The sequence below is a fragment of the Hippoglossus stenolepis genome, chromosome 18 (genome assembly GCF_022539355.2).
Source record: "Hippoglossus stenolepis isolate QCI-W04-F060 chromosome 18, HSTE1.2, whole genome shotgun sequence".
Lineage (NCBI taxonomy): Eukaryota > Metazoa > Chordata > Actinopteri > Pleuronectiformes > Pleuronectidae > Hippoglossus > Hippoglossus stenolepis.
In genome coordinates, this window is record NC_061500.1 from 6,648,801 (window position 1) to 6,668,398 (window position 19,598).

The 19,598-nt window shown below is 42.4% G+C and overlaps 1 protein-coding gene across 2 annotated transcripts in view; it reads right to left on the minus strand.

The window, feature by feature from the left end:
- Window positions 1–295: 295 nt before the first annotated feature.
- trabd2a (TraB domain containing 2A) overlaps window positions 296–19,598 on the minus strand; it is a 56,529-nt gene continuing 37,226 nt past the window's right edge. For both annotated transcript variants that reach the window (XM_035183907.2, XM_047344367.1), the window contains 3 exons: window positions 9,224–9,314; window positions 6,054–6,317; window positions 296–1,662 (listed from right to left, as the gene is read on the minus strand). In XM_035183907.2, the coding sequence (XP_035039798.1) occupies window positions 1,458–1,662; window positions 6,054–6,317; window positions 9,224–9,314 (560 nt within the window). In that variant the 3' untranslated portion in view covers window positions 296–1,457. The remainder of the gene's footprint in view (window positions 1,663–6,053; window positions 6,318–9,223; window positions 9,315–19,598) is intronic.

A 19,598-nucleotide genomic window follows, 5' to 3' on the forward strand; every position in this document is an offset into this window, starting at 1 on the left:
ATTTAGAATATGGAATATGCATCATGAATGGGTGAACCACACCTCTGCAGCGTCATTAAAGGTCTGGGCAATAAAAATTGTCCAATGTGGTGATAAACTGAACTAAATTTCAAAAGCAAATATGTTAGGATGACGGATATGCAGGAAATTATTTTATTTTCTATTGATGTGATCATGTAAAAGTCAGAAATGCATCGATACTGAACACGTCAGTAGAATATTCACAGAAAGTATTTGCGCTAATTCAAGTCCCTCTGATTTACTTGACAGCCAATCACGAGCATTAAACTCCAGCTTTAATCTAGATAAATATTTTATTGTTAACATGGTAATACTATTACAGTTATGTCATGGCATACGTGAAATGTGGAAGTCCTAAAGCACCAAGCTGTACGTGTTCTGTGTTTAAAACTGAAGTATTATTGCCTCTGAAATATCACATTCGGACAAAAACTGAAAAAAAAACAGGGAATATTTCATTGACCTACAGGAAAACTATAGTAGTAACTATTAAATAAATTAAACAAATGGTCTCTGTGTAAAACACATTGACATGAATCCTCTCAGCAGACGCACACAGCAAAGCGAGTGATAACACTGATACACACAGTACAATACAATCGCCTGTCCCTTTTTAAAAAATCCATTTCAGTGAGACACAGGACGCTGGCTATGGTGGTTAGTTCCTGATTTCTTTTTCAAAAAAATATACTGCATATCTATTTATACATTTATATAAACAACAACAACAACAAACACTTTTGATAATTTTCCTTTTTTTTTTTATAACTCTAAAAAATACATCTATAATATTTAGAAACAATATTTACAATTCACCCCACGTTTTATGTAACATTTCTGAAGAGTCCGGGGGGGGGTTAAGAGCTAATAGACTTTCTCACTCTCTCACACACACACAGACACACACAGACACACACACACACACACTTATTGAGGATATTTGATATTCAGCAACACGTGTCCTTGTGTCCATTGGCTGAGCCGTCACTCGTGTGAGATCTCTGAGACACTGGATGTTGACTGACGAGCGTCCGCTGTAACACTGTAACCCATGAGGGAGCCGACATGTTGTGTAACGTCCCCCAGACGTCCCATAATACTTCCTGTTTGTGAGCTTTCGCTTGAGTCTTTCCCGCTGCAGCCCTGTGCGCTCGCTCCCGCCACGCTTAGAGAAAATAACTGAAACCTTATGAGCGCTTCGTGTTCCAAGAAAACCGCTCGGTTGTATGAATTGATACGCTCATCGAAGCCTCAATTTGTAAGAGACAAGCTGTATTGGTGTGATTTACCATTTGGACCCGACAACGCAGACATTATCCAGCCTAACGTCCATGAAGTGTACTGTTACCTGACAGCTAGAGTCGATTTCGATGCTTGCTCCATGTTTTTTCTCTGAAAACCCAATAATTGAGAGTTTATTCCAGATAAAATGTCTGCTAAAGGAACACACTCCCCATCCGTGCGAGGAGCGGGAGCAGCGTGCAGAGGAAAACGAGCGAATACGACGAGGACAAGGAGGTGGGTGATGCTGAAGGTGTGTGGTGGTGGTTGTGGGGGCTGTGGACTCTGTCGGGCGGCTGCACGGTGATGTAGCCATTGATGATGCGAACCAGCGGTGGAGGCGGCGACTGGACCATCGAGCTGTGAAGAGAAGAAGAAGAAGATAAACACATTTATCTTCTTAAGGTCCCTGCGAACCTCTTTTATACATTGCCAGGATATATTCATGAATCTAGAGAAAATACGGAGGATCTGCGAAGTTCAGTGAACGTCTGAAAGCAGCTAATGAGAGCATGTAAATTGGTGTTTGATTTAATTTAAGGGGCCTGTTGGGCCTTGGAGGAAGTATCCAGTATACTATTAGTACTTCTAATTTGTAATTTAATTGCCAACAGTCCACCAAAATTTGTTTAAGTGAGATGTTTTCATTTCCAAACTAATTTCCATCCCCTTTCTGAACCTGCAGCAGCATCTCTGTTCTCCTCTTGGAGTTTGAGAGGGAAAGAAAAAGCCTCTCTGCTTTTCCACATCGTCCACAACTGCCTGAGAAAACATGCCGACTGCAGGAGGTAAACAATGGAAATATTGATGATGATGATGATGATGATGATGATGATGAAAGCTAAAAAGGAAAAACTTCCCGACAGAGGAATCCACTGCAGCAGCACCGACCTACCAGGGGAGATTTGAGCAAAACCCCCCGGGCGTGCAACTCATTGATCAGCTCATGGCTACAAACCAACAGCCTGCCTGTTTTTACTTTCTTTATTTTTCCTTTTCTCTTTGTATTACACATTCTGTCTGCACGTTGTGATTTTTTAAAAATTCCATCTCAGTTTCTGTCTTTATCAGTCCTTTCAAGTCTGGCAATTAAATCTTTTCTGCTCTCCTGTTTGATGCCGAGCCCGCAGTGTTTGTGTTGCTGAGACGGGGACGAGGCCAGACCAAACAAACAGCTCCTGAAGTCAGGATCTCCAGATACCAGAGGGCTGCAGCAGCAGTTTCACACAGCATCACCTCATTCAGTATAAAAGAAAAGTCACTTCAGACAGGGTTTCCTCCTTTTCCTGGATTAGGTTTTATCGGTTAAGATATTTTGATAAGCAGCATCGTTTAGAAAAATGAAATTCTGTCCCAAACCCTGATTCATGTCTCAGTCATTACATCCTGACTGAAGACAAATACCAGCATACTTAAGCTGCTTTCGGACGTGCACTGAAACAAGGACATTCTCCGGAGGGGCTGAACGTGAGAACGCAAATGTCCGAGAGAGAGCCTTGTACGAAGTCCGCAGAATGTCCAAAAGAGCAGATGTGAGAACACAGGAGATCCTCTGCTGGATTCACCGTGAGAAAGTGGGTGTTTAAAGACGTTTCTGACACGCCACAGATGCAAAAATGAAAAATAATACACAAAAAGAATAGAAATATCTGCACTGACGAACATATGTCGTCTATGTGTGAAAGGTAACCTCTGGAAAAAGTCCGGACCCAATTCTGTGGACATCCTCCTGAGTTCATGTCTTAAAATGGCTTTAGAGGGATCATTGTGGACAAATGAGCTCGAATTTGAATATTTCCAACACTCAAGAAGTTGGAAAAGTTTACAGAGGTATGTGAAGTCACGTGCAAAAAATGAAGCGGGGAGAAAAAGTTTAAATATTCAGAGAAAGCCTGAGGTTGATTTTTTAAGTTTATTTAGCTTCCAGGGTCTGGGAGAGGCTGAGGGAAACCAGGTGCGGCACATCACTCCGTGGACATGCATCAAACACAACAGAGAGCTGTGGCACTGTGGCCGCTTCTGTTCTCTGGACTCCCTCTCCCGTTTTCTCACTCGGCCACCTTTTCAGACATTCAAATATACAAAGACGTGCACCGCGTACACTTTGCAGAGTGTACACAAACAGTCTGTTTCCTCCGCCGCTCAAACGCAGCCTCTCTCCGTGCAGGGGGAAATCATTTCTGCAGACATAATGTACACAAATGCTCACAAACCTCCTCTGTTCCCGCGGAGAACAGACGCTACATGGCTCGAGCTTTCTTTCCAGTTTGGAGTCGTCACATACTGTACGTAGAAATATGCACGTTCATACAGCGGTAAGAAATCACTCTGTGCTCGAGGGCAAAGTCCTTCACTGGTGCAATTACACAAAACTCTACCTGCTGATTAGCTGCAATTAATAATATTTATAATGATTACAACCCAACCTGTTACTCTAACACTGGAAATATTAATTACCACATTAATTGTAGAATAAACGATAATTTTAAAAAAGTCTGCAACACCAGACTTCTGTGTCATAGACTGCAAATAAAGATGGATGACATGACAGCTCCCCACAAGTGAAGCCAGATCTAAGAATCACTCCCTGGTGGCTCGCTGCAGTACAGGTCATAAACCCAGCCTCCTCCATGTTAACAGATGGGACATTTAAAGTCAAAGTATAGGTCAAAGATGGTTTCTGTCATTTTTGCTCGTTCTTGTTAGACTGATTATCAAATGTGTTGAATGAATGAATTTGGTTTTAATAAGTTATCTAATACGATAAAAATGGGAGGAAACATCCTGATTGACAGGCGAGACTGACACGCGATTGGCCGAGCACATATATTGGCGGGATCTTGATACCATGGCTCCACGCCACGATCACTACTACACAAACTCTAGCTCACATGTCCAACACTACCCTGGACTCAATAAAACTTCTAACAAAGGAAACGTAAATTTAAGTCCCCGGACAGACTCCGTTATTCTGTTTCTATATCACCTGACCTGCAGGTCTTTGGACTGTGGGAGGAAACCACAGGAACCACAGGAACCAGAGGAACCAGAGGAACCAGAGGAATCCCTCGCAAACATGACGACTCCTCCAAGAATGAAGTGCAGAGCGTCAAACCCTGGAGCTGGTTAGTACAAGATGACAGAGCTAACCGCTGAGCGTTCATGCTGCCAAAGTCAATCTGGTGTAAAAAGAAATCTCAGGCTATTTAAAGTATGTGTGTAAAGAAAGAAAGAAAGATAAGAGAAAGAAGAAAAGGAAATAGAACAAAGCCTCATGGGATTCTACAGCCTGTTCAGACAAACCTCGAATTTCAAATACTGAGCTGGAATTACACCACTCCATCTGTGTAATGTTAATATCAACCATAGTAAACAAGCTGTGATCAACACTAATTAAATACAAGGAGAGGATTAACTGACTCAAGCTCTTTCAGAAGGAAAATAAAAAACTCAGTCTTACAGATTTAACTTTAATTCATCCTTAATTACGAAGCAAAATCTCATTTTCCGTCGGGGTTACTTTGCAGTTTGGGGAAAATACATATTGGGAAATATGTCATACAAGTTTGTGATTCTGTCCAGATAGATCTTTTGAGTTAAGACAGCCACTTTGACTCTCAGGCTGATGAATGTGCTCTTAATCCAGTTTCCCTCGAAAGTCAATAAAGCTGCTTTCAGACATGCACTGAAGTCCAGACCTCAGGTTTTCCAGAGGGGCTGCATGTGGAAATGCAAAAAGTCACAGTCGGTCGCTCTGGACATTTTCCAAAACATTTCCTGCCAGCCGCCGAGGATAGTGTCCAAGTGAGGCCATGCGAGAATACGGATGGAAAACAAAAAGAATAAAAAAATATCTCAGGAAGATGCTGAGAGACGTCAACTTGGACAACATTTGAGAGCATTTGGCGATAAGAGCTGAAAACAAGTGATCTCCACTGCAGATGAGATGTCATGGTGCGTCTCCTCCAGGCTCTACCCAGACGCCGGCCCCTCGCCGAAATATCACAGACATTGTCCTGTTCTGTCCCACAGCTAAAAGATGTGATTTGGGTGAATTGCAAACTCGGGATGTGTTAATGGCCCGTCTGTAAATTAAACCTCTCGCCAGTGGGTGTAGGAAAAGGATAAATTTAACCTTTTTGCCTCCTGTCTTAGTGCAAAATCATATCAATGGAAACACAAATTTTCATCCGTACAACGAGCCCGGGAGAAGTTTCAACATGGCCGACCACACCTTGCGCGGGGGTCTCCTTTTGGTCTGAAAGGTGAGCTTGTTTTGTTGCCTGGTTAGTCCCTGCCTGGAGCTACTGCGAGACCCAAACCGGATACTTAGTAGGAATTCCCAGGCTGCTATTTTCAACATCAGGACACTTATACCAGCTAGAAACTAGTTTGGACTCCACACGACAGGGTGTGTGTGTGTGGGTGTGTGTGTGTGCTGGAGTGTGTGCAGACTCCATGAAGAGTGTGGTGATGTGATACGTTGGCTGTTTAAGCCTGCGGCAGCATATTCTAAGGACAAGGCTGCGTAACATATTCCAATTTCCTCCCTCTCCTCTCACATCCTCTCTGTCCTTCTCGTCTGAGCGTTTACCCTTAAACTCTTTTCTTTCCTTTTGTCTCCACCTCTGGTCTTTTGTCTCACCTCTTCTACATTCCTCCTGATGCCTTTATCGCGACAAACGCCACAGAGAAGTGGTGACAGATGCACGGGGGGAAACGTGACCCCGGCCCTCGCTGGGTGCTCTTACCTCTCCTCGATGCGAACCCAGAGGTCGTTGAAGTGCCGGTGCCGCTGCTTCTTCTGCTTGTTCCTCCTCTTTTTCTTCAGCATTTTCCTCTCCGCTTTCTCCAGCAGCTCCAGGCTGTCCGCCGGCAGGAGCATGTGGGGTAACAGGTCGTCCTCCAGGGTGCGCCCCTGATCCTCCTCTTTGTTGGGGAGCTCGTGGAGGAAAGGCTCCAGGAGAGGGGACTCGTCGTAGTGGTCCTCGGACTCCGGTCCCGATGATGATCGCCTGGAAAACACAAATCCAAGGAAGTTGAGAAACATTTTTTTAAATAAAGATGTGGGAGATGCTTTTTGTCACAACAAGTAAGTTAAGCACAGATCATGGATTTAAAATTCCATATAGTGCCTTAACCTTAGCTGCACAGGCAAAATGACAACAAGACCGAAAAGCCCCCTGTCCCCTGTCCTGTAGGATGACTAAAGAGCAACAGGGTTTTATGTTGGTGACTCTCGGAGCCTTGAACAGTCCAACACAAAAGGAGCAATCTACAATCTTTGAAAGTCTACAGTCGGACAGTATTTCATTCTAAAACTATTCATTTCCTTTTGGGTGTTTCGGAAATTTGACCTGCTGAGGGTGGAGGTGCTACTGACAAAGGAGGCACAGATGCAAGCAATTCTAAATGAGAGGAGAGGAAAGGAAAAGGAAAGGAAAAGGAAAAGGAAGGAGGCCAGAAGAGAGGAGAGGAAGAGGAAGAATTCTTGCTGTGAGAACCGGATTCTGTGGATGTTCCAAGAGCCAATATTCAGTTTAATTGAGAACATGTCGGAGATTTTCTGGAAGACAAATGAAAGGTCCAGAACAAGAGAAAAACTAATCCTTCTGATTAGAAACACTTGAGCTTCTGATGAGCTGCTGGTCGTCACTGATGAGGTCAGTAACTATTTTTAACAAACGCCACATGCACACACACACACCCTTTAACAATACAAAAAAAGAATTTCAAATAAAAACTCCTTACCTCTAACCCTGACACACCTAAGTTTGTCCTGCCAATGGAATGTCTCAAAAAAACACAAAATTATAAATCCTTGACGTCAGCGCAACCAAATGGATAAATTGTCTTATTCTGAACTTTTTGTGAAAATCTCTGTCAGCTCATTAAGAGTCCAAAACATTAAGAGTGATGTTTTTTTTGCTTATAATAATCAAAACTACCTTTTTTTGTTTAGTTTCAAGGCCCATTAAGGTCTTTCAGTGCCTAGAATTACAATTTATTTATTCATTTTCAAAATTGGCTTTCCCCATTGTCAGATGAGGTTTACTTGATTCTTCACCTCCACAGAAAACACTGAATTCAGATATGGCTGTATAGACTTTTGTGTTCGACTCATCATCCCGCATCAATCACTGGGTTTGTGTTTGAGAGGAGATTCACTCAGTCGTTCATTGACTCACACACAGAACGAGAACACAGATCTGCAGCGAGATAGCCACCCACGCTGTGTGCCATGGTAGACTGCACTACATGCTTCACAGCAGGAGGCATGAGTCCTGCTCGGCTTGGTCTTTTCAACAGCTCCTCATCGGTGACTTATCTCTGGTGCCATCTATTCAGTGGAAACAGCTGAAGACGTGAATGTGAGAGGTCGATGAATGCGTTGTTGAAGCAGAAGAAATTCAAAACAAGAGATTCTCTAGGAAGAATGAACCTGGTACTGTAGTGTTGAGAATAGTAGAAAATAATACTTGATATATGCCAGGTAAGTGTGAGAGGCCTGATCTCAGCTGAAATATTCTGTGTACACAAGAATAAAAACAGTGGCCTGAGCCTGGCTGTTCACTACGGTGGCCCTGAACGACAAACGGGAACAACACAACAATAAATCAAAGTCAACCACAAATCACAAAAATTAAATAAGAAAACACAACATCAATTAAAAAACAAATCGGGAAATAAGAAAAAACAAGTTCAGATAAGAAAACACAACTTATTCGCCGTTTTTAATTGTTGTTTGTGTTTTGCCCTTTATTTTCTTGCCTGTGTGATCAACCAGCCTCCCCAGCAGATTAGAGGCTCTGCCAGTAAAGACACAAGATAATAAACCCAGTCCCCTCAGTGTCAACCAAGTGGGTAAATTACAAAAACCCTGTCAAACTTCAAAAAGAGACAAATGTTTAGGGGATGTTTAGGGAGAGTGAGCGCCCACGAAAAAAGGGAGAATCACTCAGCGGATAACGACCCGGTGCAGATTTTTTGATTTATTGGAGGCAACACATTTCTCACAAGGGCTGACGCAGGACGTTAACATCTGTTTTGGGTCTGAGAACAAACACAGGCCGGCGAAAGGAGTCGCTCTTACTCGGAAAACGATTTCCCATTTGAAATCCAGTCCGTGAAAAAGCACAGAGAAATATATATTCCTGTCAGGGCCGAGAGGCAGGCGGTCGCTCTGTAGAATGTGGCCAGGACGTGGAACCTTACACCCGTTTAAGTGATAAAATATGGGCTTTCGAGATTTTCAGAGGAAATCGGAACGTGCAACGGCCCTTTCCGTGCAACATAATATTTGTTTTGCCTTGGTCTCTATCAGTCATCTCTTTTATTTCTCAGTTTCTCGTCTTCTCATGTCTCTAATGTTTCCTTCAAAATCAAATAATCTCAAACCGCTTCTTAAAAACTTTCTGGAGAGAGAAAACATCCTGAACAAAATGCTCACTTTTCCCTCCGTCTCTTTGAATCTTTGAATTTTACCAAGCTCGGCATGTCTGTGCGATTCTCAGACTTTGACTGGTCAGTTGGTGTCACATCTGGGTTTGTACTTAAATGCTATTTATCATTTCCTGTCATTACTGTGTCCTTTACCTTGGCAGATTTGAGCGAACATATAATACCAAGCATTTAGGGGATATTTGGCAGTTTAACTCCGTTTGGAAGGAGTTCAGTGAAATTATTACAAAACGTACTTTTGATTTTAGAAGAATAAATTGGGGCAATTTTGTCAAATTGGACGATCAAATATATTAAGGGATTAGTTCAATTTGCACCATGTACGTCCAAAATCAATCAGAGAATCCACTGCGTCAAGAGTGTGTGTGTGTGTGTGTGTGTGTGTGTGTGTGTGTGTGTGTGTGTGTGTGTGTGTGTGTGTGTGTGTGTGTGTGTGTGTGTGTGTGAGCAGTAAACGTACCTGTTTATGGGCTGCCCAGCAGGGGTGTGCTCCACCTCGTATCCCTGGCGACGCAGCACATCAATGACTGTATTGTTGCCGAGAAAGTGACCTGCAAGCAAAAAAAAAAGGGAGAAGTGGTGACCTCCACTTTTGAATGCTAATGATTAGTTTTACAGCGAGACGATGGAAACAAGACATTAACCTCAGCGGGTCATAAGAAACTACAAAGAAATATATATATGGTGGAGTTCTTTAAGACGAAGAAGTTCTTAAAACGAAGCAGGATTTTAAAATAAAAGTCCACAGGACAGAGAGGAGGAGGTTGGACTGTAACAATGACACACACACACTCTAACAAACACACTCTGAACTCAGGCAGGAGGCACAACATTCATGTTTTTCCCTTTTTTTATATGTTATTTTAAAAATAGAGACAGTTTGTCGATTTTTTATATGACAGAATAAGCAATACAATAAAGATCTGTAATTATGTCCTTTTACGTAAAGAAATTCTTATTCCGAGTTCTATATTGTACCATTATAATAAGTTTATGGTTAAAAGGGTTTGATAACAACATCTAACAATTCATTGCCTTTTTTTAAAAGTCTGCCAGAAGAGATTAGACTAGAGACATCTTTATATAAAAGCTTTATGATGTCTATGCCTTCAACCATCTATATCTCTATTATTATTATTACTCTGATTGTTTGTGAATTTCATAGGAAATATCGGTATCTGCCACGGCCCCCAGAAATCCATGTTGGTCCGGCTCTAGTTTGAAACCCTGGTTTTCTGGTTTTTACTTACTCAGCGTAGCTTAGCAAAGCCACGCTAACTGTCCATAGGTAAAGTACCAGCATGTATTTGTGTTGCTAAGCTAAGCTCATCGCTTTATGGTTATTAACTCATTAATAAAGAGGCATTAGAGTACTTTCAATCTCTTTATCCAGGTTTTGGCAACAAAGAGAATAAGATAATGTCTGTAATGGTCCAACTAATCCACACAGACATCACAGTTTCCTCATTTGTGTTTTCTACAATCCCGTCGTCATCTCTCTTCATCTCTCCTCCCGATAAGTCTCCATTCACCCCCTCTTTCATATCATACCTCCTTTCTTCCCCTTCCATTTTCTCCCTCTGTTCCTTATCTCCGACTTCCCCTCGGCTCCCTCTTCCTCTCTCCCCTGCTCTGACCCTGTCATCTAGGTGAAGTGGGGGCATTGAGGCTTCAGGTTGCCATGTCAAGAGGTCTCCATTCTTCCCCTCAGCCTGACAAAGGGGAGCAGGGGCCCATTGTTGGGACCTGCTCAGCCGTGGCACCGCCGAGCAGTGTAAACAATGAGCCCCGGCACTTTAATCTGGCCCAGAGCCACCGATAGAGACAGGCCGGCCGAGATGAGTACGACGCTTCGCCCATCTCCCGAACTAAAACCACGGAACTACCACAGAAAAGTACAGACACTGTTAAATGAATCTTCTTTGTAAGTGTGAAAGTGAATTTCAACAGTCAGCGTCACACAAATACAAAAATCCTCGATATGGACTGACCACCTGTATATGTGCTTTAAACCTTGTTTTTAGTTATTCCCAATTTAAGTGTCTTTACCAAATTCTACTTCCCTAAATCATCTACGAGTTCCCGTGAGAGAACGACCCAGCTGTGCACAAAAAAGCTACGTGCATTTATTTTCATTTGAAGCCGTAATCATTATCAATACGGGTCGTCGGCTAAATGAATAGCCGGCAGCCCTCGAACTCTCTGTGGGGGTTGTAAACGAGAGCGAGACGGAGTTCTCCAGCCTGCGCACGTTTAGAAACAACTCAGCGTGATTTATGTGAGTTTACGTCAGGGGATTAAGGTGGGACAAATGGAGCTGTTCGGCACAATGCAGGGCCACAGAGGGGTGGGCGGACATCGGGACTTCAAAGGGATGTGCGCACATGGACGGACACACACACACACACACACACACACACACACACGCACACACGTATATATATGCTAAATTCTAATAGGAGGTAAACCATCAATCCTGTCATGTCTCCAAAGGCTTCGTTTGGTGTGTTTGAAAAGTTAAACGAAAGTTGTGTAGATATTTTTGTGATCGATAAAGATATTTAAATCTTGCGGGCAAAGCACAAAAAACTTAAGATGCAAACACTAGAATACGAGATATATAAATATAAACACTTAAAAGAGACAAATCTGTTTATAAAAATGGACGACACATCTCCATTTCCTCTCACTGTCCAGAAATGAAACTAAAATATTGCACTTTAGAATGCTGCCATCTTGGACGTTTGGAGCCAGAGTCTGAGCAGCAGCAAATGGAGGGATGGGTGGGGCAGTATCGAACCCCCGTGGACACACACGCTCGACCAATCACCAGTCAGTCTCAGACCCCCTTCGCATCCATTAACATGGAATAGGCGGGGCCAGCCACCAGGGGGCAATGAAGGTGCTTTGGCTTCACTTTTCGGAAGCCGACATGTCGTCCATCTTTATTTACTCTGCATGTCTGTGACCTTACGCTGTTTAATACTTTCACTCATTGTGAGTAGTGAGATGTTTTTTGGCATATAATCTCCCTTAAAAAGACGACTCATGCTCCACTACTTTCAAAATTGCAAATGATTACAGCTTTTAGCTTCCTGAAACATTTTTTAAGAGGTCTTTTTTTCTTTGATCGTTTTTCTTTGCCATTTTATGTTTTAAAACTAAGAAGGAAGACTTCAAGCAAAATACCTCCACACTAAAAAGCATTTATGGGCAGAATTCTACCTCATCGAGAGCGTGTGTTTCCTACCGAGGAGGGAAAAAATCAAACCTGCCAAAGCAAAAAACTGAAATCAGACATTTTTGATAGAAAACGATCGATGCCCCCGAAAGAGGAATAAAGTACAGGAACAGAAAAAGATGTAGTAGAGGTCTGGGTCTCGTGTGTGATGCAGCGGGTCCTAAATATCAAGTGATTGATGATGGAAGTGTTTGCTAATTTAAAGTAATCTGTGTTCTATTTGTGTCTCGGAGTTCCTCTGGTTGCATCACAGTCCCCTCTGAGGTCATTTCCAGAGCTGTGGGACTCACAGTGACTCACAAAGTACTTCCAGAATTACTGTACAACTTAAACACTTCCACGTTTCCCCTTCACAACAAAGCACATGTGATAACTATAAAAAAGTGCTGATGCGGTGGAGCTAACACATGAACGTTATACCGTTCTCCTGCACAGATGTTTCCGCTGTTGACTCACACAATCCCAATCAGTTTTTGTGGTTATTGGTTGTCTCAGGGAAAATAAAGATAAAAAACGTTTCCCTGTTAACAGCTGCAGATATTTATTCTAAAAAAACATTTCTACCTCATTATTTGAAATCCTGGGAAGACTTTCCCCCGTCTCTGCTTCTTCGCTTCAGTAAGTAATTGTTTGGATCGCTGGGTTTCATAGTTTTCCACCCGTCGGGTCCAAAATGTGTCACTTTCATTGTGGCATATAAAAAGCAGCAGTATTCATTCACGCAGCCGACGTTCAGTTTCAGAACCACACGTCTGTAGCGGCACCTGTGACATCTGACATATATTTCCTCCGATTATTTATTCAGGCCAATTTCATACATTTTAAATCTATTAAATGGGCCACAACCTGTAAACCGATGCACAATATGTGCAGTGTATGTGCTCCCAGCAGCACTGGGAGAGGAGAGATGGTGCAGATAAAGAGCCGGGGGACAGAAGTGAAAGCTCTCATTCACAGCCCACTGCTCGCATGCAGCAGCGCTCAGGGACGGGACCGCGGCGACCCAGGTCACAGATTGGCTCATGTCATGGTTATAAAAATGTACAAAGTTTCTGTACTTCTGTGATGTGACAGTTTGAGTCCATAACAATGACTAATGATGAATGAAATACAGAAACATAAAACACTGATTTTAAGGCTTTTTCTAGTCTACTGAAAAATAGTGTTTCCTGCGAAACGCGTGTACCACATTTAAATTCATAAGATCTTTTATCTGGATCTACACACACACACACTCATAAATATCAGTCCCCTAAACATGACTTTTTTTTTAAAATCAAGATCCTTGAATGATTCCTTTTTTAAAGTTCAGTGAAAATTTTGAAAATCTGCCCTTTCTCGGCATTTTCAAGAAAGTGAAAATTCTAATCTGTATCAAAATTGTATAAGTTCCTCCATCACCCGTATCGAATCCTTAATTACACCAAGTTTCTTGATAATCCATCCAGTTGTTTTTGCATAATCTTGCAAACAATGAAACAAACCAAAAAACAAACAGTGGTGAAAACATCATCTACATGGCTGAGGTAGAAGAAAATGTATATTTCATATGAATGTTTCCTTACGCTGAGAAGAATATAAAAAACTTTGTGTTGTAAATCGACTCCTTTGGCTGCTTCGCCTGGAGTCAGCATAACATATTCTTTTCTTTGAAGTTACAAATCCTAACGAAAATGAATGAAACATGAACGTTTCCTATAACCGACCCCGGAGCTCTATTCGTCTTGATTTTTCACAAAACCCCGACACACCTGCGCTCGGACAGAAGAAAACAAAACAAGAAACTGAAAACGACGTCCAGTCTCGTCAATCAGCGGCTCGAATTATTAGACCATATGGTAAGCCTTAAATAGCATTCCTTTTCCATGCACATCAATATTTACATTACAACTTGTAACCAGGGCCCGAGCAGCAGTTCTCATAACATTACAGCATGTTGGATAAACAAACGCTACGGGCAGCGCTGAGGCCATTCTGCCCCAATATAGCCCTTTCTAGCTGTTTATGCACACACGCGCCCCGCTATAGTGAGCGTGGCCCGGCAGCTCGTAATCACCACCGCCGAGCGCTGAATGAAGCCTGTTACTGGAGGAGATGGAGATCAGGTGTCGGGTGCATTCTTGAATCTTTTACTACGCTGGGTTTTGGTTTGGCGACGTCACCGATGACGGAAAAAAACCCGCGAAACCCTTTGGCCAAGTTTTATTGCTCTTTATTCGCGTGTCGCCACTTGACACTGCCGTGGTTTTTGAGGCATCAATCTTTGCAGCACGCACGGGCGGCAGGGGAGCTTTAATACAAGGAGAGAGTTAAGCCGTTTGAACTATTGTCAAAACTAAATAATAGCCTCGATTTCCATCTTCTTGACGTTCCCAGCACGTCAGACGCACTAAGCAGCCAAACTTTAAACCCGGAAAAATGTCTGTCTTGGCTCGCCGGGGCCGCGAACCGTCGAGCAAAAACCCCATCGTCTTCAACTGTGAAGGAGACGCAGCCGTCCATAAAAGTGACAGTCATGAGACAACTAACAGGAAAATTATTGGTTATCCACTGACAGAAAAGATCCTCCTGGTGTTTTTCGAACAATGCCAGCACACATACAAAGCGTCTGGAGACACACTCTGCTGACACAGCACTTCTTCTTATCCCTGGTTGGATCACGGCGTTTTTATGACAGATCGTCAGCTCCTCAGCGCATTAGACTGAAAACCTCAGTCGGACACAATTTGTCTGACGAGAACCGGACACTGTTGGAAACGGTTTCCACAGAGACAATATGATTAGATGCTGTCAAGATAGATGACAATGAGTAGACTGTATTTTCACATCATTATTCTCTCATCATTTCAGGAAAGATGCATTTAAATTGACACACATTCATTTGTGGGTTGTTAGATTCATTTTAAGAAACGCAGGCTTAGGCCCAGTAGTTTTGCTTGTATGGAGACATGAGGTCATATTTAAGTTTGATAACACATTAGCAAATTAGCACTGAACACAATATTGTGATCCATCCATTGCAGCTCTTAAATCCAGAATTTTAGTTTACAAGTGACCTACAACATATAAGTTTGTACATTATTAGTATTATGAACATTTTTTAGATTTATCGTTTTTACTTCTTTTACATCATTTCACCTCTTTTATTCTGCTCTTTTTAATCTATTCCATTTTGCTTTTTGAACCAATTTTGACATGTGCTTTTTGACATTGAATTGATCTCTTTAAACGTCCCCGCAAAGCACCTTGAATCTGCCTCTGTGTATGAAATATGTCTTTATAAATAAAATTCCCTTGTTGAATAATGATGCTAGATGAAAGGAGCAGCAAAGTTATAAAGGTTCATCCAACAGGGACCATGAATTATGAAGTACATGAACTACAGTGCGGCTCGGGCTGCATTTTTCTGTCTGAACCAGAGATAAAACTAACGGAGCACGACGTGAACCTGACGTAGTTAACATGAGCTGCACTGACTTTGTGTTTCCCTGATCACAGACACATGCAGTGTCAATATCAAGTAGATAGTCCAGCCAATGGGACCCTGGACCCATCAGGGCCCAATAGGCCGGGCCGGGCTTGGGTCGGGTACCCACACTCTCGTCTGCACCACATTTTATTGAAATCCATCCAATAAGCTTTCAAGAAACTTCACTCAAATCCATGAACCCCATAGCACTGGTGGAAAAGTCAGGGGATCACGAGAGTTTCGTTAGGATTCAAACTCCGGGCGCCGCGGATACGTGAACCGAACTCTGTGGTAGATGGACCAAGAGGCCGACATCGCAATCCCGCTAATGCGCCTGAAAAATCTACGAAGGCGACAAGATGGGAACGAGTCAGAGGAGCACTGAGTGTTTATATAAAGAAATCTCCACCACAATTCAATTACTAGAAAGCAGCAGTATTTTCTCAAGCAAAACGTTCATACTTGGTGTAATGTTGCCAACTTGTGGTGTTGAGAGCTAAGAGTCTCTTAATGCTAATATAATATTCATCCAGGAAGGCACCGAGGTTCTTTACCACTGGAAGGGGAAAAAGAAAACACTTTCAAAAAATGAAATGTTTTTGCCTGGAATCAATTTAGTATGAAGTTACTTTCAACTGGATGTTGTCATTTTTGATCCCACGTCCCTGCAGGATAAGGATACTCTTAATACGCAGTCAGAGCATATGGGGGACGCGAGCAGCCAGAACTAAGAAGTATTTTTGTTGAATTAGTCTGCACATATATACACAAACAAATCCCACCCCGTCATTGGCTGAAACTCGTCTAAAACCAACAGCGTATTGAATTCTACCTCCAATCCGCTGCAGCTCTAAATCCCCCCCCTCTTCTGTACCATTTGCCATGAAGAGAAATGGAAGACTTTAAAAATTACATGTGATTTATCCCACTTAGGGTGGATACTGGGAGGATGTAAAAACACACACACACACGCAGAGAGAATGACGCAGAAGCAGACAGGTCCAGTTTGCGGATTAAACCTCAGGCTGAGCCAAACCAAACCTCCACAGGTTGTTTCAGTGCTTCCACTGCTCGCTCGTTAATGGCCGACTGGACGAGGCGCGCTCTCGGAAGGTGAGCTCACAGTTTCCTTCAAAACGCTGTGGAAGTTTCAAAGCCGCATTTTTATGCACATCTTTCACACTAAAGCCCGGATGACAGGGAGCCCATGGTTGCCCAAATATTAAGTGTGTTGTAAATTACAGGTTCTTTTTAAATTTGTTCAGACGTAGCGTTATTCCTTCTTTTTTTTTTTTAAGATACAGGCAATCGCCAAAATAAACATGAAGAGATATGACAAGTAGTTTTTGAATCCATGTGATGAACAGTAAGATATGATACACTTCACATGACAAATGTTTTAAAATCATTGTTAATAGCAACCTCTTGAAAAGACGGAAGCTAAGATCTGAAAGCTGCTTTCTGCACTGAAGTCTCGACATTTTCCTGAAATCTTTTGGAGGGTCAGCCACTCCTGACATTTTCCAGAACTTCCCCCGTGGGCCCCCCAGTAACGTGTCTGTAAAATATCAGGGTGAGCCCAAATGAGAATTGAGTTCAGAAGTAAAAAAAATGTCTTTCTTTTATCATCCGATTCTGTTTCCTTGGTCAAAACAAATGTTCCTGCACGATTTTAAATCAAAACTCCCTCAGGATGTGATTTTTTTGATGGTACGATACCAGTGATGGAAAGCTGTGATACGAGACATCTGTGATGAGGCTGTGTGAATTTGAAAAGACACAGAAACACAACAAGCCGGGGGCAGGAATACACGTCCTCTCCACCAAACAGGCCAAAGAATGCTAACACCCCAAACCGGCACCAAAACATCTCTCATTCTGCTCCTCTCGGCCACAGTGAGAGGCAACGTTCAAACACAAGGGCCGTTGCTTTATGGTTAAACTGATATCGATCACTGTGTCATACGGAGACGCAGGCTGCTGAGGACAAGACGTGGGGGGGAAGAACAAGCGAGAAGCAGAGACAAGCAGATGCAAATTCAACGTGGAAAGAAAAACAGGAATAGAGACGGAGGGATAGGGCATCAAAACAACACAGGAATGTTAAGTCATCAGATGCCAGACGGTGATAGCTGCGGATAAGAGCCTCCTGTCAGGCCTTCGGTGTAAAACACTTCTGTATTGAGACTACATCTTGACATGGTGCCCATGTAAAGTCTGTTCCACGGGAGCGGGAGCGGAGCCGAGGCTGCCTGAGGTGGTATCTCAGTTTGGCATGGAGGTTTTCCAACCATTTTATTTCTGAATGTCTTGTATACAAAGTTAAACCAAAGAAGCCGAGTCAGGGAAACGCAAACGTCTGAGCTAGAGGCCAACTGAGTTATCTGTTGGCGGACGGTATCGGTCGATATGAGACATTTCATAGACGTTTCAGCGTAGCTTTTATTAAACTAGGAGGGCACTGAGTAGAGCGCATACCTCCGCCAAGGCCCAACAGTCCCTCGATCTCAAATTCACTTGATCCTGATTTGTATTTGGATCTGAACATCAAAACATGCCAGATTTCTTTTCCATCAAGATCCATGAATCATTCTATGAGAAATTACGAAAATGTCAAAAATCATGCAATGTTAAAGAAAGTGGAAACAATCCCTGGATCTGCCTCCTGATCCACATCCACACGCAAATGATGTGGATTCTTCCTTTTTATTTAGTTATTCTGAATTAAGTTTATGGTTAAACTGTAGAATATCAAGCCTAAATTACATTTGTGTATATATTTAATTCCTTTGCATAAGGGTTTGATAAAGAATCTTAGGAATCACTGCCAATTATTTTTTCTTATATTGATATTGCAAAAATGTTCACTCCTGAATGTCAGCTCCCAAAAATCCATACTCAGGGTTCAGTGTGAACAAGATGTGAACTTGTTTAAATGCTGTTTCTGGAGATCAGTGGTTCTCTGTGTCGCAGAGGAACTGGGAGTCTTCACTTTCACCTCATCAGTTACCTTCGCACGTACGGCAACACCTTGTTGTTTATCTTGGCTAATTTACTGCGTCGGAGCATCTCGAGGTTTCTGGGACCAGAGTCGCCGCCCCAGATAAATGTTTGGAACTAATGACCTCTTAAAAAGCACGTAATTCAAATTTATTACAGGTTGTATTTTAGCGAATGGGACAAGGAGAACGGGTTTAGCTTTCAAAGAAGATATGATGAGTAAGATTTGCAAGTCAACTGTTTAATTCGCTGCAGTTTTATTTGTGCCGTTGTGAAAATTAAAAAGACGGATATACCTGCGTTTTAATAACTGAATCTCGCTCTTTTAAAAAAAAAAAAAAAAGTATAAATCATGTATCACGTGTTTATCATTAGTGTGAAAGCTGCTGAAAGTGTCTGCCTGAGGTTTCTGGAGACTTGAGCTCTGAATTTATGCTGAGAATAAAGGAGAAACAGTGCTCGTAAGAGGCCTGTGGTGTGAGCTTGTTTTTTAAACAAACCCTCACTGAAAATTTGCGGTGGCACACAGCACTTTGGAGCCGTGTTCAGGATTACATCTGTCAGGCTTCAACAGTCTCTCTCCACACTCCCGGTGCTCTCTCGCTCTGCCAAGGAGTTATGGTGCTTGAACACACACCGGCTCATTCACTGTGGTCGTATGAAAAAGTGATCAAAGTTTGAGAATTCTGTAAAAGCGAGCAGTTCTAAACCCGGCGGCGCTGCCAGCTCCGAACGACCCGGCCGCCGAACGTCTCGTTTTACTTATAAACCCCCGGCCTCAGAGGAAATTCTTAATATAAAAGTAAGTGAAATGAGACTTAATAAAGTAGTTCCAGTGGAGGGATACCTGTTCACCTGACCTTAGGTTGGCTGCTGTTTTATCCGTATAAACCACACAAGTGCTGACATGACCAGTAACATCAACACGATCCAATTCAAATGTGTCGACTGTGGAAATACAGAGTTTGAGTTTCTTCTATCACTGATCCACCATCTTAATCTTTGTAGTTAATATTATATGTATTTATTTTTATAGATGAGTCTGAATAATTGATATTTATGCTATATTGTTCATATGCCTTAGAATTACTCGATGAATTTGAACCTTTAGGCCGAAATGAAACA